General features: G+C 36.3%; 3 protein-coding genes across 3 annotated transcripts in view; 1 reads left to right on the forward strand and 2 right to left on the reverse strand.

The window, feature by feature from the left end:
• LOC134742963 (larval cuticle protein 1-like) overlaps positions 1-21,560 on the reverse strand; it is a 127,592-nt gene that overhangs the window by 9,101 nt on the left and 96,931 nt on the right. The gene's annotated exons all lie outside the window — the stretch shown is intronic.
• On the forward strand, positions 2,649-4,477 carry LOC134742784 (uncharacterized). Its single transcript, XM_063675970.1, has 3 exons — positions 2,649-3,707; positions 3,785-3,887; positions 4,295-4,477. The coding sequence occupies exons 1-3, from the start codon at positions 2,659-2,661 to the stop codon at positions 4,475-4,477; spliced, it is 1,335 nt and encodes a 444-aa protein (XP_063532040.1). The 5' UTR covers positions 2,649-2,658.
• LOC134742958 (endocuticle structural glycoprotein ABD-4-like) lies at positions 7,822-20,522 on the reverse strand. The gene is made up of 4 exons (XM_063676191.1): positions 20,335-20,522; positions 14,618-14,745; positions 10,147-10,321; positions 7,822-8,347 (listed from the first exon to the last, which is right to left on the reverse strand). Exons 1-4 carry the CDS (start codon positions 20,335-20,337, stop codon positions 8,249-8,251), a joined length of 405 nt encoding a protein of 134 aa, XP_063532261.1. The 5' UTR covers positions 20,338-20,522; the 3' UTR covers positions 7,822-8,248.

A 21,560-nucleotide genomic window follows, 5' to 3' on the forward strand; every position in this document is an offset into this window, starting at 1 on the left:
AGCTTAATCGGTCCAGTAGTTTCGGAGAGAATAGGCTGTGACAAACGGATAGACAGACAGACGACAGACGCACGAGTGATCCTATAAGGGTTCCGTTTTTATCCTTTTGAGTTACGGAACCCTAACGGAAGCTTCTATGAAGCACGTAATTACAACGTCATTTTAATTGCTTCTGGTAGCCATTTATCCCACACAAATGCTTAATTCTGCAGCATACTATCACACATGCCCACTTATATGCTGACTGTTTAAACACAGCCAAGCATGGCATATGTGGACTATATCACTGACTAACCTATATTATTTCATTGTTACAACAATATAAACACATAACAGACAAACAAAGAGAAGAAATCATGAAAAACTGCAGCATTAAATCTTTACACTACACGTATTATTTAAAATATTTCGAGAACCCCAAGCTCCGCCTCAGATTTGTTATATGTACTTCCGACACTAATATCTACATAACATTATCAATGTCAACCCAATGCAAAATGTTTTTGTCCCGTATACAAAGTACTACTTATTGCATTTTGACTTTAGTCGACAGAACAAATATGTCACTAAGCGCCACTTGCACCATCTCACTAACCCGGGGTTAACCGGTTCCCCTTAACCCAGTATCAAATAATACTGGTAACCATGGTATCTCCAGGTTTAACTGGTTAACCCCGGGTTAGTAGGATGGTGCAAGTGGCGCTAAGTGGGCCATACGCAACGTTCATAATAATTAGCATGACAAAAGATGTCATAAAATAGTAGTTTTTAAAATGTTATTGGTACTTACCTCTAGCTCTATTAGAATAATGATTGATTATTGATCATCCGTTAGTTCAATAGTAAATAGATCCAATAATGTTTATTCGAGTCAGATACCTATGTTTCGTTATTTCTCCGCAGTCGTTGTGACGCAAAATTTTCATTCCAATTTTGTCAAAAAATACATCATAATCATAATCATTTATTTGCACATAAAAAGGGTTTTACATAGATATTATACGAGTTACATGGTCTAGCCTTTTTAGCTGTTTTTGGCAGCATGCAAATGGGTCCTTATAATACATTAAATTTGTATTACATTAGACTACCTTAAATTAACTTAATTAATTACTAACTACATTAACTTACATTAAACTAGAATAGACATCAACTCAACTCATCAACTTCATCAACTTATCTCATCTTCTTCTGTCATCAACTTGATGTCATCGTGGCTTTTCGCCTTTTACATTAAGATATAATTGTCTTAAGACGAAAGTGGAGGGCCCGTGCGAAATCGCCTTTTCATACAAACGTTCCTCATTTTCCTCTCTGGATATTAATTGAAAATATTTTGACACAAGTAAGTAAGTAAATATTCTTTATTGCACCAAAATGATACATTTTACATACATGTAAAACTACAAAGAAATATTTAAAGAAAAAATAGAACCAGGTAACAACAGGCGGCCTTATCGCTAAAAAGCGATCTCTTCCAGACAACCTTTGGGTAGCAGGAAATGTAGAACTCATACAAAAGTCAACAGGTAGTGCAAAGAGCTAAATATGGAGACTATTAAACACAAACACACATACTACAATTACTACTTATACATATAAGTATTAAAACAAAACCTAACACACAAATAAATATACAATACAATATATATATAATATATATTTATACAAGCATATATACAATATATAAAATGGTTTGTATATAATTTTTTTTTTGGAATTTTTAATTATTATAAGTTAGCATATTAAATATATTAATAACGGGTCACTCACGTATTTTAAGTCTTATAATATGTCTGTGTCTCACGGAAGTTTTGTTATTAATATTATAACTTAGTATTTATAAATTTGTATGAAATCTGTTTTTCGCTCCTAATTTTTACAATAATCAAAAAATCGAAAAAAGTCAAACGTAGGGGCATAGGCATAGGTTAATATACATCAGATTATGCAAAAATATTTTCCATTATTTCATTTTCCAGCGAGGAAAATGAGGACTACGTTTGTATGGAGAAGCAGCCGCCCCCTTTCTTCTTAAGGAAAATGAGTGAGGACGGCGCATTTGCCGCATAATGTGACTAACATTCTATGGCCAGGATCCTTTTTTATGAATGCTTTTAATACAAGCGAAAGCCTTTTTTTAACTTTATAAATGCTAATTCTCTAGATAAAGTTACTATAGCCTTCATGAAGCAGGTCCATTACGTTGAATACGACCGGTACTCCATCAAACAAACGTAGTCCTCTCTGGATATTAATATTATGGAAAATATTTTTTATAAAATTAGATGTTTATAACTAAATAAATGGGGACTATATTTGTATGGAGAAGCGGTCGTCCGCTATCGTCTTAAACTTGACTCCCAAAATAATAATATTTCTTGACTCAAACAACAAGGCAGTTAATTGAAGAATAAATCTTTATTTTTGTAATAAAATAAGTCTTTTGAATGTCCGCTTCCGCGTTTAAAATCTATGCAAATGCTGATGTCATTCCGAATATATATACAACAACGAAAAATCTGCTATATTTAAATATAAAATTAATCCGAGCTTGAGCTGGGTATTATTGACTCATCTTCATTAATTTACTAAACGCGGGCGTGGTGTGTTGTTGTATACTTATTAAAAAATTTAGTTTATTAATTCGCCATCATTATGCTAGGCTTTAAGTTAATTGTGTTTGCACTAGTAATATCGGGTGGTGTATTAGGCCGTGACACTCGCAGAGGAAACACAAGCCCCAAGCAAGCTGAAGATGAATACAAGTATAATCACCCACCGACCCCGGAAGAAGCGATACCAGTAGCAGTGGTGCATGAACATGAAAGCAACCGCGAAGACAAATCAATTAAAGGTAATGTTACACCGGAACACAGTACTGACGAAGTAAGTAAAGAGCCACTTAAACCTGAATCTGGTGTAAAACAAGAATCCAGTACTAATGTGACAATCAATAATGATGAATTTGAGATTAAGAAAACAACTAACTCTGAGGAAAACGAACTTAAAGTAACTACGTTTAGACCTCAGAAAGACCAGGAAATACCTGTGGATGTTGTTTATGAACCAGAACCGACACTGCAAAAACCTACTAGAAATAGAGCTACGAACAAAAGAAGAAGGACCCAAGCGCCTGCCTTAGAAGAAAAACATACAGATGAAGAAGACAACATTAGTTTTAGTCCGCAGGTGAACGGACATACTGGCCCTTTAATTCCATCTTCAAACAAAAATGAAGACTTAGGAAAGGGGCGAAACAACCGTCGGCCTATTCCAGAAAAGCAAATTGTCGAAGACAATACACCCTCTAGTATCCCGGGGAATACGTTCACACTGTCAAAGCATCTGTCGGTCAATACAGAAGAGCCAAATAAAATTCACAAACCTACTGATGAAGAAGCTAAAGTTCCTCTTGGAAATAAAATCTCCCCCAATCCAACAGTGAACGAACAAGAACATTTAAGTACAAGAAAAAACATTCAACCTGTTAAAGCCGATATAAAGAAAAATAATGTTGACAAAAAACCTCCTATTTTACTAGAAAACGAAAACACTTCCGTTCTTAAAGCCAATAAATCAGGACAATCGAATACTGACAATGTGCAACAACTTAAGCGTGACAACTCAACTCGAGTTCGCGAAGTAGTTCCAATTGTTCAGTCAGAGAATGTTGTATTTTCACATTCTGGCAATTTCAAATACAGGTAAATGGTATTATGCTCATCATTTCATGAGGCAGAATTTAGTTAAGCCTTGTTAAATATGGTCTTTCAAATTCCAGTTATGAAGGAGGCGATGGAACAAAAGCGTTCGAAATGGGAGAACTCAAAACCTTTGATGATGAGACCGCTGGAGAAGCTGTCAGCGGTGGTTTTTCCTATACGGTAAAAATACTATATTATATTTTTACGGTTAGGCTAAGCAGGAGCAGGATGCCTAGTAAATAAGTTTTTTTAATTTTTTATTCTTTACATTTCAACAATAATACAGAGGACCATTGGAATTTTTAAAAGATAATTTTGAACAATTTGTCTATTGGAAGCTTTGAAGCCGTCAAAAGGCTATGGACTCCTATCTGGACAACAACCAAAATTAACTGCATAATATACTGAAAGGTTGCCTTTCCAGTGAGGCGCAGATGAGCATGCATGGAATCACCAAATAGCATTGATTGTAATCAAGCGGAGCGGAAAAGAGATGTGAATTTAACCGCACATCTCCGCCTCAGTGATAAGGCAGCCTTAGCTGCAGGATGTAGGACTTCATAAATTAATGCTGTATTTTGTTCCAGGCTAAAGATGGTAACGAGTACAGTCTGTCTTACACAGCTGATGAGAATGGCTACCGCCCGGTGGGCGCGCACCTGCCTACACCGCCACCCATCCCGCCCGCCATAGCACGTGCACTTGCCTACCTAGCTACTAAGACAACTCCTGAACCGGTCACCGAATCTTTAGCAGAACACGACCAGTAACATAAATTCGTCTATCTATAGAAGAGAGTAAGTTTTTTAATGAGAGCAGAAATGATGTGGTACGTTAATTCTCTTTTATGACGCCATTAGTCATTTAAAAATTTATAGACCATAAGGTAGCATTGACATATGAAAATTGGAGTAACGATTTGTATTCTTAATATTTAAGGTCTTCATAAAGTTTTATCTTCTAGAAATTTTATTTATTTTTAATATCCATTGCTTGTAACACGGGTTTGTCATCTATGTCAACAATAATCTAAAACCATCCAAGGACAGATTGGAGTGGTATTACATTTCAGTGAGTCTAAGTACATACGTGATTCATATTTAGCGTAAATTGAAATCCGATAAACTGATGTCATTCCTTAATTCTCAACTTACCTTAGACATCGACTATTAGATATAAGATCTGTTTATGTGACGACGAATATCTTAGAAGGCAATTCAAAAAATGTAAGCATTTTGACATGAAAGTGATTCACTTTGTTATCCTGTGACCGTGCGTCTCGCGACGGACAAGTATGAGCAAATGCACGTGCGAATGTTAACTAAATTATATCATTTAGTTATCAAAGTGTACGTTCGAATTATCCTACTTGGCTTCCGTATCAAATTAGATCTTACATCTTTTATCAGGTCTGTCTGTTCACCTTCACCCTAGAAAGACCTACTACCCAGCAATTTCCGGCAGGTGATCGCCGCTTCATTCGTTCAAATGTAGTGCTAGGTACTATTATAATAACTTAATGCTAAATAACTAGTACTTTGAGTTCTCATAAATTACCCAAGTGTATTTATCTTTCTAAGAATATCATTTTATGGTGTTCTCATCAATGACCTTGTGAAGACGCTCACTCCACCGAACGGGTTTGACGAGGAATGCTGGTGCTCTAAACCTGTTCACTTTTGCTTTCTACGTCATTGTAGGGATCCGTGTGCAAATGAAATTAAAATCCGACAAAAGTGGTTGCTTGAAAATGTGTCTTCGTAGATATTAAAAAAAATGTGTCTATAATAATACTCATGTTTATGACAATATAAGTACCTACACGAGCATAATAATTAGGCTTTATTACATGCAAACTGTAGCCACTGTAGTTATAGTTTACACATATTCATAAGAAAAAGAGGTTTCGTTACATTTTACTACATAAAGTGAGACAGTTGCTAATAATTACACAGACTCAACCATATAATATGGTTAATTATTCAACCATATAATAAACCATATTATGAGCTTGTGCCGTTATGGTTGCACAGGTTGCACTATTATCGTTTGTCGTCTCGTGAGTAACTGTCACACTTACTTGTCGCACTCAAGTGACAGCCACAATGAAAGAGGATAAAAACGCGACCATTTAGGTCCTTAGCTCGAACTTTGTCGCGTTAATTATTGTGGTGCAGATAATATTTGCGAGGCATATAAGGACAATTTTTCAAAGGTCACTTGGATTCATACCGATACGCTTTACTTTCCCACGTTGCCGTTTAATATAATTAAGTCTTAATGGAGTCACACGATCGATATAATTATAGGCCTGACGGTGGTGACAAGTTTTGCAGTGGGTACTACCTACTCGTATCGTGGTGAACAGTATTAGTAACAGTACGATGCGATATATGATGTGTGGTGCAAAAAGTTAATGCGCGAAATGCGAAATGCTCTCATATCAACATCAAAAGCTTAACAGATTTTAAAATGGTTTCACCGCTGCCAGTTCATCTTTCTTCTTTCTCATGTCCTCATTGCTGCGGATCGCGACCACGTGTAATTTGTCTCCATTTTGTGCGGTATTAAAATATGTAGTATATGAAATCTATTTCAGTTTATAATTAATATAATTATCGATGTCGATTTGAAGCCCTACTGCCGCTGGTTCGATTAGATTGAAAATGTTTACTGTCTTTTGAGGGGCCTCTTACTTATGTCATTGTTCTAGCGGTACGTACAGGAAGTGACGTTTAATTTTACACCTAGACATGAACTTGGTTGTTGATTACTACATGCTAATGAATTAAATACATGACAAATGTCATATGTCATATTCCATTTTTAGACGTTCTTGCACGTTATTTTTAGCATAGCCTCATGATATACGAGCCCCGATGCCAATTAGTTCGTCTAGTTCCACACAACAATTTTGTTTATTCTAATTAATTTTACACATGAAGATGAAATGACCCAGTAATGGGAACCGTAATAGTAATGTTTAATCTAGTTTATTTTGATCGTATAATAAAATTGCATGAGACTCTTATTGTTATAAAAATGTACTTTTCAAAAACGTTCTCCAAATCATATTGTCCTCTCCTATAGCACTGCAGCTGCATGCATGGACTCGAAACAAAATTGTCAGTACATTGGTAGAGAACCATGTTGCTTTCCCTAGTAATAGCCCTTTTCACATCTGTTATATTCCTACCCGTCAAATAAAAAATAAAAAATCGTTATTTTTTTTCTTTAAGTGCAAACGGTATTTCTTGTATTTGGATTTAGTTATTGGAGTATATTATCATATAAATTTAAACTACATTAGCGTTAGCATTAAATGTTAGTGATTTTTTAACTTAAACATTATTTTTATACAAACACGAGAACCTCAAAAAATGGTCTGACTAGACGAAAACTTATGCATCGGGGCTCATAGCTAGTATGAAAAATATGCCTTAAACTACTTCGTTTTAGAATTTGTTTTCATTTACATTTTTATTAAATATTTTCTGTAACGCTGTATATTACTTTGCCCAATTTGTATAAAGTATAAGGTACACAAAATTGTTGTAAGGTATACTGTAAGGTATCACCTAAATTACATTAGGTACACGGAATAATAAAAGCACATACTGATATGATGTCGAAAATTTTCCTAAATTGCGAAATTTTCACATGGATTAATTTCGGATTCTTCTCATGTTTTTGTATGGGAATCGACATATTTTTGTTACTGTACATTCAGCATAAAATAGATAGTGATGGCCAAAGTGACCAAATAAATATGCTAAACCGACGAGCTGTAAACTCGCCAGTCTGCTCCCATTCACTATCGCTACGTGGCTGGTGTCCTCACGTGCCCTCAATGTGCGCAGGGGTTTACCTCGAAGGTCGGCTACGTCAGCCATCTTCGGGCGCACGAGCGCCAAGCGCCGAGCAAACTAGGAGTTGAAGTGGTCGCTATGGCCGAAATCGGCCGGAAGGATCATCATAAAGTAGCAATGTGTCCCGATATATTTTGGCCGTTACTATTTATTTGAGGCCTCTCTGTACATACTGAAGTAGTAAGGTGCGAATCTTTCACCTTACAGCCGTTCTCAAAGGATAAGCAAATGATTAAACGATTAAATTGTTTTGCAATGCATCTTTGGCACTGACTTTGCTTTAATTTAATAAATAAAAAAACATTTACATTGTATAAAAACTCTCGGGCTATCTTCGCGTATCACAGATCAGTCACATTTTTTTGTTTTATTTATTGCTGCTTGAATATACATTATTTCTATGACCGTTTTGTCAAGCCTTCGTCTACAATGAGTAACTAAAATATCTCTATTAGTCTCTCCAGACGTTACCGATAATCGCAAGCATTTGCAATCGATCAACGGCATTTGGTTGATCGATTCAATTCGTTGCTCCTTTATTTTAGCCAGCAATGATCTAAAATCGCATTTGTTTTAAGGTTCAAAGAAGCCTTTTTTGTTTGTTTGGCTGTTTACAAAACGGTCAAGCGGGTCGTTGAGGAAGAGTTGCATTCGTTGGAGTATTCCGAAGTGTTAGTTTCGGCCTGGGGGCGGTGGTGGCAGTGTGGCCAGATAGTCTAGGGCCTTCTGGATCGCTGGCGGTATCGGTGGGGGAGTCGGCAAGTGAGCGCCCTGGAACACATTTGAAGAACGTTTAAAATCATAAACTATTTTTAATTCCTAAACGGATGCTTCTGGTAAACAAACACAATATATCTTGACTATGGGCACTTTTTCTAACGTATATGACATATATTTGAGTTTATAAGAAATGTCCTAGATATCCTTTGTTTTTGTTATTACCACATGTGAATAGAACTATTATTAAATGAACTAATATTATTTTACACAGAGACTACGTTACTTCATTGACAAAAATGTATACAATAAAACACCAATAGGTCAGTTGGTGTCACAATTTTGAATGTATTATTTTACATATTTTCTCCCGGCTGGCTTCGGCGACGGCAACTGCTTTAACTCCGTTATTGAATATAAGATATGTTTATATTAAATACGCCTAATTGACAGAGGATTAAAGTTCAATGATTACATTATAATATGACATAATCAATAACATATTAGGTTATATGAGATCCGCGGCAGCAATCGAATTAGGCAGGTAACTATACGAGTATATCTCATTAGCTGCATTTTTCAATTCTCGTTCAATGTCCAATTGATCAGCCATGTGTAATGTGGGACATATTATGTTTATAGAACACTTGGCTCAACGCACATAGAATATGACATGGTGACGCCATGTCTGACGTAACCAAACCAGCAAATCAAAAATATATTATACTGTAGGCACATTTTTAACACAGCTGTGACAAAGATTGCTATGATTGATAGTTGCCACATTTGACGCAGCCCTTTGTTTTTGCAAGTAGCGTGATGAGGCTGACATGTTCACCTAGTGTCCAAAGCCTCCATAAAAACCAGATAAAAAAAAAAAAGTAGCGTGATAGCAGTCTATATAAAACAATACAGTCACTCGACGAAGACATCTAGAAAGGGCAATCGTGCGGGGTGCGAGGGGTGAGTAGCGCGTACCCGACCTGCAAACATCGCCATTGTTAGTAGCTCGGTACTACTTACAGGGCTAGCGTGTCTTATAGTAATTAAGTCAGTGTAAGTCTTGGGCAGTTGTGTAAAAGTCTGTGACAACCCTACTGTGTTCTTGTGCGGTGTCGGCATTTACGCAAACATCAAAGGCGTCGGTCCACTGTTACTTTTGACACTGTGGTGATAGTAATTTTTCAAGAACCCTCCAATAGCTCCTATAATAGTTGGAAAATCTGATGGCAGTCACTCATAAAAAATTGTGCCTGGTTGCCGAGCGGACCCCAGGGAGCCCTAGTGAGCCATGACAAAAAGCCGAAACAACGCGAGGAAAATTAATAGTGCTTATAGCTAGAGATAAACAGGTGTCCGTCAAATGTGCGTGGCAGATGTGTCTGGTTGCGCGATGGTAGAGTGTACTCGATCCCATGGCGCCCCCACAAACGGCAGAGGATACGAAAAAAAAAAAAAAAAAAAAAGTGTCTGGTTCACAAATATGTCATGTACCTATATCAGGAATTAGGCACGCTTGGCGCTTAGAACAGATCTCTAGCAGACACAAACGTGCCATATTGCCATCAAACATTAACAGATTCCAAAGAGCCAGAGACAAATCTGAAGGACGCATCTGTTACGCATCCATAGCTGATAAAAATGAATACCTACTTCAAGCTTGAAGCCATTCTCGTCATCAGCGATGTAGTTGAGATTCATGCCGGTGCTATCTGGCGCGGTGTAGCTGAAGCCGCCCAGTGCGATGATGACGTCATTGTTGTCCGGCCCTGATGCCTGCAGTACCGTCCATCCGTTGAGTCCGTCAGACGGACACATCATGTGGGTATATCCCTAGCTTATGAAAGGATTACCTCAGGCTTGAACCCGTTCTCGTCATCAGCGATGTAGTTGAGGTTGATGACGGTGCCATCTGGCGCGGTGTAGCTAAAGCCGCCCTGCGCGATGATCACGTCACTGCTGTCCGGCCCTGATGCCTTCTTCAGCGTGCCCGTCTCCTCTGCCTTTATACCGTTCTCTGCTTCGAAGCTGGAATGGTAAGAAGATGTTTTGATAACTGATGTGTAAGCATCATTTTTCCGATTTCTCAATAGGTGATTGAATAATAGTGGTGGATTGACTAGTTGGGTATACAGGTTATGATCTGCGATATATTTTGACTTAAATTAAATTAAATTAAAATTAAATAATCATTTATTGCAGATCATAACAATCCATAGATTTTGTTAGTTTGTCTTAAGTACTTAGCTTAGTACCTAATAACTAGTGTTAGTATTTAATAAGTTATCCTACAACTAAAAAGAACTAAACACCATATAGGTCAACATATAGGTCGCCCAGTTAAGACCACCAGGTGCCTCCATATTCGACAGTCGTATCTATCGGATAACTTTAGGGCTACCCCTAGGAAATACCTGTTAATTCTTAATAATCGGGGTTATTCTCGGTCAGTAACATATTCACGATGCTATAATCTGAAATAGATTTCATTTACTAAAGTAAAAGTGACCGAGCCTCCAATGGAAGGATAGAATAATTTAATTGTAATATTTAATAAAATAATTTCCATCGCAATTGCTCGAAAAAGATCTTATTTTATGCAGGTTTGTACTGAAGGGTAAAGGCCTATATTGTTCCCGCGGGAGTTATGGATTGAAGAAAAAAGTTATAACTCCCTCGGGAGTTATTTATAGCTTAGTTATGGATTGAAAAAGTTATAACTCCCTAGAGAGTTATTTATAGCTTTCTTTTTTAATTGTGTCACTAATTCATACGAACCAAGTAGGTTAGAAGTAAAACAATTTGTACGTAGGTTAGAAGTAAGACATTGTAAGTCACGGTACAAGAGTTTTACGTTTAAATAGACATTTATAATTTAAAATTTTTGTTTAAAAATATTAAATTTTCTGATTAATTTAATAGCCGTTTGAAATATACACAATATGTTTGAAATGTCATCGTATTTAATAATTATTTCGCTTAAAATCTAGTTTTTTTCTTCACAATTGTGATGAAAAGTATTGTGTGTAATTCCGGGGATAAGAACATTGTAAACTCGAGTCTTTAATTCCCTCCAGACTGCGGCTGTCGGGAATTGTAGACCTAAGTTGCTAAATCCCGCTTACCCCCTCATTGCACAATAATAATAATAATAATAAGCCCGCAGGGCAGCTTGTGGCGAGCTGTTGCGGAGTAACGACCCCACGGACCCGAGTGCTCCCGAGAGTCGGTCAGGGTCTCCGTCTCCGGCGTGTCTTCGTCGGTCGGAGTGGACCCCAAGGGGACCCGCAGGACTCTCAGCTCTGGCTTGCCTTTATTGGCTGTCCAGAGAGGAGTCGCTAGAGCTACATGCTCCAGGGGTGGAAGTGAAAGATGCATAAGACGCGAGTTGGCACAGTAGCTGTTAACAGCCACTGGGTAGAAAGCGGCGCACACCTCTCGACACCCCTGAGCCGCTCACACCGGTGTTGCTCCTGGTCGTCTTTACGACGGCAGTTTCAGGGGCCCATCTAGTCAGCGGCAAGTCACCACCTGCCTCGATAACTTGAGAAAACATTGTTATGGCAGGTGTCCGGACGTCTTCAATAGCCCAGTCTCATTGTCCACCCAAACTTCAATCCATAGACCGGTATACTGTTCAATTTTTCTACAATAGTCCCAATGCCTGCTGCGACCGGTTCATGGGTGTCTATTGTTGCGCCTGTGAACGGGTTCCAGCAGGCGTTCTACATGACATTAAAGCTCTCCAAGGGGCCTCTACGTGTTGGATCTATATCCCCACGCAAGCCTATCAAAAGACCGGGATTTATAGGCCCGTGATATCCAAAGAGATACAAATAATAATAATAAAATACTTTATTGTGCACTACAAAGAAAAATACATGTTACAAACAAAGACAGGACATAAGTGAGTAGGTAACAACAGGCGGACTTATCGCTAAAAAGCGATCTTTTCCAGACAACCTTCAGATAGCGATTCAGTAGCTAGAAATAAGTTAATGGGCAGTGCAAAATAACAATGTACTATAGATTGGTTCCATAGTTGTTATTCGCGATTTCTTTTTGAACTTTACAGTACTTTGCAATTGCTAGTTTAACAATAACCGGCTAACAAGTGCGTTGATGTCTTTTGGTTGGCATGAACCAGTACTTTTACCATACCTACTTGCTATCGGAAACTCTTATGCGATCAATAGCGAATAAGTATGTATGTATAAACTCTTTATTGTACAAAACACAGAACACAAATATGTAAAAGAGTACTGTAAATAGGTACCTCGCTGTAATTTTCTTTCGACTTGCATCTCATGATTTAAAACGTGGGTCATTTGGGCCATTTTTTTAATTGAGAGATAATATAAGATACAAGTACATGTGTGCATATAGGTAAACACTCCATTCAGGTAAGATTATTATACCTAACATAGCTTTTATGAATAAACAAAAAACAATGTAAAATGTAGAGATAACCAAAATGTTTTCTTGTTGTAAATACCAGTAAGTTTTACCTATTTAAAACATTTAATGAAAAAAAAATATCATCGGAGCAATTTCCAAACATAAAATTACTAGTTACGGCCCAATTCTGATTCCGATACAATACTCCTCTGTCAGTGTCAAAAGTCACATTTCTTCAACCACAAACATCACTTTTGACACTGACAGAGCAGTATCGTATCGGAATTAGATTGCATAGGTAACTAAAACTAGAATTTGCCCGTTAGTTCTGTTTGTTGATATTTTTATTCACGTGAAGTCTCGTAACGTTACGTGTGTCAAAATTTTAACTCGAAACCAATAATTTAAATCACTAGCAGTTATACCCTAGCTTGCTAAATACCTATACATGAACTTGACTTGAAACATCAAAATAAATCAATTTTATCATCAAATTGTACCTACTACATTAACATTAACTAAGCGTACATAATTAGGTCAAGGAAGTTACCACCCACAGCAAAATTTGCTTTGACTATATTTCTCCAAATATGAATTATTCAGATGTGTGTTCAGATTGGTTGAGATCTGCAAACGCGTGGTTTCTCAATTATCCTTCTCACGTATGCGTGCGTCATTGCAAGAATGCTAAAACCTTTTACCCGAGACCCAAGAAATTGTAGCCATGACTACTACATTCAAATAATAGTCACACCTAAATGAAGATATTCGATTTAATGTTGAACCACAGATGGTATCGGATCCCGCATTTTACTTTCTTCCGACAATGATCAGTCCCATTTGAATTATACCGTTTTTAACCAACAACACAAGAAATTTGCAAGTTTTATGTACATAAATATGTCCAGGCTTTAGTTTTACCCAGGTGATTAAATAAGTGTCCCTTTATAACACCACGGAATTAAAGAGACAGACACTGTCATTATCACGCTGTCACGTAGGTCAATACGACCATCGTATCCATACAAATCGCCAGGCAATTATCAGGTTTTCACGTAAGTATGGATCAGCCTAATAACTTTTTTTAAATCCGTAAGTGGAGGCTCCGATATAAGACATGTCGGATTGAGCTTTATTTTCCTCGTGTCTGTTAATGTGAAAGGGCTCGAAGACACTTGACATTTTGGACTAAAAATACCTGTATCTGCAATTACAGCTAAGTATATACCTACGCGATGTTATCTGCATCCTCCCAGTTTCACAATTTAAATGTATTTTATTAAAACTTATTTTATGAGCGGCTCTTCTAAGTAGGTTATAAATTATTGCCCTTTAACAAATTGCAGACTTAAAATATAACTAGGTACCTACTCAATACTAGTCTGTTAAATTATGGGAATGATGTAAACAATCTCCGACATTTCTCACAACTCTGTATAAGTACGTAAAATTTGCACATCTTCCTTATTTTATATTAACACCCATTCATTATTTTATATGGAGCAGCATTTGAACTTTAGAAATCAGTTCTTGATGTGACAATCTTACAATGCCTCTGCGAAAATTGTACCTACACTACACAGGTAGGTATATCGCCAGTACATACCTTAAAACCTAGATAAGATTTAACATTATTTTTTTTGTTTTTTATTTATTTAAATAAGTAATTTATATTAGTATAGGTAAGTAGTTTTTTATTGTAAAAACCTTTATTGTAGGATTTTTGACTAAATATGCATACACTTTGATTTTTTTATGGTTAATAACGTGTTGTCATTTATTTTACTTATGTTACATTATTTTCACAAACAACAAAACTAAATGTGTGCATGTGTTACCACGAAATGAACTCAACTCAGCACAATGCAGGCTTAGAAGCCAACGCTAATTTGGTAAGGCAACACATAATATTCATAAACAAACTACCTGTAACGGTAGGACCCATCGACCTGCTGGTCGAAGTCCTGCTTGATAATCGCGACGGCCTGGTCCGCGGCCTTTTGCTGCGGCGCGCCCGCTCCTAGCGCCACGAAGCTCATCAATAATATTACTTTCTGAAATCAAACATCATTAAGTTAATACCTATACGATAACTGTATGTCTTTGAAGCGTTGTAAAAAATTATTAGGTTCTAGTTTTTTTTTTTTTCAATTTTCTATCATACAAATACAAACTGGACAGCTGGTTAAAGGTAGACGTCCACAGGTCAGCATCGTAACATCGGACGCATCGCACGCAACGGATCAGTGGAGGCACATGTATGACTTTCTATACAAAGAATTCTAAAATCCGTATGTATGTCTTTACGTATTGTCTTGTCTTTTATGTATGTCTGATAGGTACGTTTTAATGAATTCTATATGTAGGTACCTATTATTTTTAAATATTTGAAAATTTTCAAAATATGTATCATATTATTATATTAGATATAACTATTTGGTTAGATACATAGGGTCTAGTTCCTAGTTCCTACCTTGTACCCTATAGTTACTACCCTAGGGTCCTAGGGTAGCAATAAACTACGCCTTAAGAAAACGTTACGGCAAATAATTTTGGTGAGCAAATTGATCAGTGATAATAAATGGGCTTTAAACAAGTAAATTTTAACACAGGTAAACTGATCTGAAGAGTATCCACATTTCATTAGGTTCAATGTACTAACCCTGCCATGTCTATACATTTTTGAAACTGCGGTTTACATTAAAAACAACATCGATCAATTTTCAATGTTTAAAAGTGCTCGCAGATGCGAAAAAATTTACATCCAATCCGTGAACTCGGCTTTGCTTGCTAAAAGTATCTTTGGGATGGCACCCAAAATATACAATAAGTTGCCAAAACATATTATTGTAATAGATAATGTAACTGAATTTAAGAAATGCCTGTATGACTTTTTGGTACAAAAAGCATACTATTCGATAATGGAATATTTACTCGACATATTTTGAATTTAAGTTGTTTTAGTTTTAAGTACACTCTTAGTTTATAATTCAATTAATTTAATTTTCAATTTAGTACACTCTTATTTTGTTTGACATTTAACATATTACTTTCGTTTGACATCTGTTATAATTAGTGCATGCTCCATCTCTTCTTGTTTATATTTGTATGCCAAATGGCAAAACATAGTGAAACATAAATTATTGTATAAGAACTATATTTAACCTATGTTTACAAATAAATAAATTTTGATTTTATTTTGATTTATCTATTCTGCATATAAATGTCTTAAAATAGTCCTTGAATGACTAGGTCAAGCTTGTCAAAGCCTAATTGGATAGGTAGCTTGTTTTTAGGCCAGCTGCACGAATATACTTAAACAAACACGTAATGTCCACTTGCTAATTGTACCCACAAAACATATACGGTTTGTTTTAGTACAGAGCAGAACAATAACGCCATAACTACATACAAATTCTATACAAATTTTGCGTTTTTGCGTAACGACAATAAAAGTTGTGGCATGCGGCCTTCACGTGATGAACACGCGAATGCTTCGTCCAATAAGGGCTATTATTATCGCTATTCGATTGTTTTACTGTAGGCAAATAAATATGTCGTGTTCACATAGCGTTGCAGGCCATAATACGAATTTCCGGCAAAAAGCTATTGTGTTCAATACTTCTACAGGCTTATTTTTAGCAGAGCACAGACTTTCCGTTTCAGAGATGTTGATGTCAACTTTAGCCAGTCTTCTCCGAGACCACGGGGACAACGCCGTCCTCGAAACGTCGGAGGTAAATTTAAAACTATTTTACGCGATTAAGTCCCGTGGAGATAAATAATAATGAGTTTAAATCAGTGTTTTCCGTTTCAGGTTTGTATTATTCATAGAAGTTAAAATTTCTGGAGGGGCTAGAGTATGGGGTTCTTCAAAAAAGGAGTGCACAATTTTTAAAAGGCCGGCTACTCGCAGTTACAGGAGTCCATAGACTACGCTGGCTGCTTTCCATCAGGCGGGCAGTTTGCTTATTTGCCACTGACGTGATATTAAAAATAGTTCTTAAATTAATTACGTTACGTAATTAGTGATTACGTTGATAAAAAAATATAAAACAAAATCAAGTCAATTTCTTACAAAGTATGGATTAAATATTATTTTACCTACTTACTAACATTATAATATTTCTTAGTTTTAGTCTAATAAGGCGATTGTCTTCTCATATATTTTTTTATTAATTAAATCTGTGAAATTAAATTGATAAACTTATTACTTTAATCATATTACCTACTACCCTACGGTAATAATATTACAAAGTAATAAGTATGTGTAGAGATGGATCCTCACATATCAAATGACAGTTAACCTTTTAGTATACCTAAGCTAGATAGAATTACGAAGGTTACAACGCTTCATGGCCTAATGGCATTAGATATAGAATTACATAACATAAGTCATCGTGGCCTTCCAATACTCTGTTATATATATATATATATAGGTCAGTACTAATAAGAGCGTAGTAGTAATTTACTTACTTATACTATTTTTCACAAAGTGGGTACGATGACAGAGCTGCTATCTTAATATAATTTCATTGTTTTTGTTGTAGACCGGTTCATATAATTTAATATATGTGTTCAAAACGCGAGAGTTTAAAGTGTCAAATCGCATAAAACATTGAGCCCTTGAAAATGTATATTTTGGGCATGTCGAGCGCGATAATCGCTACCACACAATTCGTACATAATAAATAATAACCAACACAACCGAGTATAATCAGATAACATCGCGAATTCCTTGTATTTATAAAATATTCTCACTGAAGACTAAAACTGAAATATCTCATGATTATATTGTATACTGACTTTGCCTATGAAAAGTACATACCTCAAAGTGAGCCGCAATTCTTAATACTCCTGCATTTATTTAACAATAGCAACATGTGAGCATTATTTGCTAAGATTTCACTTGCAAGACTAATAGGTATAACTAGCCGTGGTCAAACAATCGGTTAAACTAAATACATCTGTGTGCATGCAGATGTATGATAACGAGGTGTTTTGCAAGCGTGGTGGGAAACGCCGAAGAATTCGAGTAAGCACTGAAAAACAATGCGTAAAGACAAAGGCGTGAAATTATAGCACCGTTTATATTACCTTGTCGTTTTATTCATTAATAATGAGCCAGGGTCGGAAATTGGAAAAAAGTTAACTGAGAATATGATAAACTTTCCAGATTCTTTATGTACCTAACTGACTGTATTTATGCAATAATTTAATTCCCACATTTATAACGCCAAATCTATTCGATTTTCGTGTTATTTTTGTATTATTACCAACCGTCTAACACAAATGGACAAAGTCGCAGGAAAGTAAGGCTAATGAGGCTTTTATTGTGCTTACTTAGTACATATTCAATAAGGTAGGTATAGGTATATAACATTTATATATACCTATATATAATGGCATTTTAGGCTTTTTGCTGTTTCACGAGGTTTTTTAATAATATTATAAAGTCTGCTACTCGTTCGGTCATTTTTTTTTTATACCACGTCGGTGGCAATCAAGCATACGGCCCGCCTGATGGTAAGCAGTTACCGTAGCCTATGAACGCCTGCAACACCGGAGATATTACACGCGCGTTGCCGACCCTTTAAAAACCTGTACACTCCTTTTTTGAAGAACCCCATACTGTCATGTCATTTATTCGATGATTAAATATATAGTCATAAACAGAGGGCGGAATTGCTTATGGCAAAAATCAAACGTTAATAGAGTTGGAACGTTGAATTTTATCGACTTTTTCAGCTATCGATAAGTTCAGTCACCTGACTTTAACATTAACCTCTTTAATTAGCTAGTTGACCATTTGACCTCTTTGATTAGATTAAAAGTAAATTGCATGGCAGTTAACTGTCATTTCTGCCACTAGTCTTTTTGCAACTAATTCACGTTTAAAAAAATGGTTAATCCAAAAACAAAAACAATTAACAAATGGATAAAGAAGTATCCTTGTCTTACTTACAACGAAAACAACAATATACTGCTCTAAATGTAAGGTTCACTTAAAGCACCTAAAAAAATATTGCGTTGAAACTCACATAACGAGTAAAAGACATTCACCTGAGTTTAAAGAGGTAAAGAACGATAATAGTTTTTATCTAGATTTGATAATATTTCTCGTTTGTTGCAACATTCCATAGAAAAAAATTAATAATCCACATTTCCGGAATTTTTAAGGTTACTGAACTTATCGATAGCTGAAAAGTCAATAAAATTCAACGTTCCAACTCTATTAACGTTTGATTTTTGCCATGAGCAATTCCGCCCTCTGGTCATAAAACAATAATTCCGTCTAAGATATTTCTAAGATCGTGAATTGGTGATTCCAGTAATCAACTACTATTTTACTTATTATATTTATACATATATCATCGTCGCATTCATGTTATGTAAAGTAGTTTAGAAAAAAGTTGCAAACATACGCAACAATCCATCACTCAAATAGGCACATGTCTACTTGTCTAGTCCTCAAAATGAAAACACTAGCAATAAAATTTAATTTGATGGCACGCTTGTCGCGGCAGTGCAAATGGCTTCGCAAAGGTATTGTGTCGGCCTATGCTAAAGTGACGTATGGGTCTTAGAATCTCGTGTGAAATGCATTTGGGTGGTATGGAAGTATGACATTTTGGTTTAGCAGGGCATTGTATAGGCAGGGCTGGTTGCGTAACGACGGTCGCCCTATGAACCAGCTATGGGCACATCCTCGCCACTAGATGTTTCAATATTGATTCCCCAAATGTCAACTTAAGATTCCGCTGAACATTTAACCGCAGTTACGCTTTTATGGCTTAATAAATGTGTCAAGTGGGACAAAGGCTGTAAGATTTATTTAACATAGCTACCTAACTTTTTATTAGGTATTTCTTTTGAGTTCGGTCAAAATGTATTCATAGATAAAAACATTCTTCACGTGATTGCATATTATTTGCGTTTAATGACATATGGAAAAATACAGAATATGTTTTAATGTACAAATTTAGGTACTCGTCACAGTCTTCATATGTTTGTATGGCGCTAGCTTATCTTTAATTGATACTTCGTGCCAAGGGTGATGATTCTTTAAATAACCGTGTCATCATAGCTAGGTACCTATCTATATTGAAAAGGTCTGTAGACCATGAAGTTATTAAAGGTAAAGAACCTTAATCTTATTAATTTGTTTGTAAATTGCAACTCACGTTCGGAGCTATTTTTTCCGTAATATTACCAGTTTAGGTATCGGAACTACATACGAAAGCACCTTAGCTAATTTTTTTGTACGTAACATTAAGATAGTTTTGTCTTTTGCAAATTGGCTTACTTTGAGTGCCTTTACTTATAAAGAAGCATGTTGTACACCCAAGGCAATGCCACAAAAAGGAGGTGCTTTTTTTTAATTTAACACATATCGCAACATCCTATGACATCACAATATTAATGAAATACCAAATTGTATTCAGTGTCATCATCATCTGTTAATTTTTATGAGATATTTTTTTTGTAACCTCTAGAAGCACTATGACGGCTGAAACACAAGGAGATAACTCGAAGGGTAAGTTAAATAGATTCCCAGTAATCACGTTACATTATCACTAACACGCTGAAACTTTTTTTACTAATCGAATACATCCTAGTTACATCTTCACACTGTTACTCACCATAATTGCAGTTGTTTCAGGAGTCTCAGGATCCCATATGGTTGTGTCGGCGTCGTCCGCGCCGGATTGTACTTGCGCGTAATCACGCCTTCCTTTTATAGAGACGTGGGTTTGTCTAGCCGTTGCAGGGGAGCTGCACCGAGTGCATTGCGCAGGGACGTACTCGGGAGTTGATTTGGTTACGGTTGCGATAAATGTAATCTCGCCATTCATTCCCGTCACTATAGAAATGCAAATTTAAAAATATGTAGGTTGACCACCTGAAGATTTTTTTTTATTTTGCGCCTATTTTATTGTTAAAATCACGGTCAAAATAGTTAGCTAGAATAACCAACCAGATAATTATTATTTATTCAAACAACTTCAAAATAATATGTAATTCAAAAAATATTGCCTACCTCTCCGCGAAAAATTGTTTCAATTTTCTAGTTTAATCATTTGCTATTCGAAACTAAAGCACTAGGCTTGTAAATATGTATGAATATGTATTTATTCCTAAATGTATTAAACATGATTGATTACCTACTTGTCTAAGACTCAATAGAAAATACTACGGGAAGCAAGTGCAGTGAGTATGCACTTTTGTCTCAGGTTATGCCGTTTGGCACTATTAGATCATCTAAGCTGATCTAATGCCACGAAAGTAACTCTTGGCTACCCCCAAATAAGAAAAAAATGGAGAGGGATAAGTTGTTCCAGCGATCCAGTTAGCGCTCTATTTCTACATAGAGTTTTTAATGGCTAGGGCATTTGTTCGACTTTGTATGAGCCAAGGAACCATCGTGCCAATTGGCGTCGTCTGAGAAAAAAGTGCTTACTGCTCCATACATTTCTGCATTTACTTCCCCCACTACAAATTTGCTCAAAGCTATGTCTCTTTTATGTCCCTTGCCCCGATTAACTAGACAGATCACTAGCTGGCCATTGCGTTTTGGGGGCCTTTAAAATTTGTTTATAAGCTTACTTGTGTTGCAAGGCCCACCTCATCATCACCTTCCTCGCGTTATCTCGGCATTTTGCCATGGCTCATGGGAGCCTGGGGTCCACTTGGCAACTAATCCCGGGATAATGACGTAGGCACTAGTTTTTACAAAAGCGACTGCCATTTTGACCTTCCAATCCAGAGGATAAACTAGACCTTATTAGGATTAGTCCGGTTTCCTCACGATGATAGCAGGGCCCACCTCGTGTGACGGTTTATTTAAAAAAAGGCAATTTTTAAACAA

Source organism: Cydia strobilella, chromosome 7 (genome assembly GCF_947568885.1).
Source record: "Cydia strobilella chromosome 7, ilCydStro3.1, whole genome shotgun sequence".
Classification (NCBI taxonomy): Eukaryota; Metazoa; Arthropoda; class Insecta; order Lepidoptera; family Tortricidae; genus Cydia; species Cydia strobilella.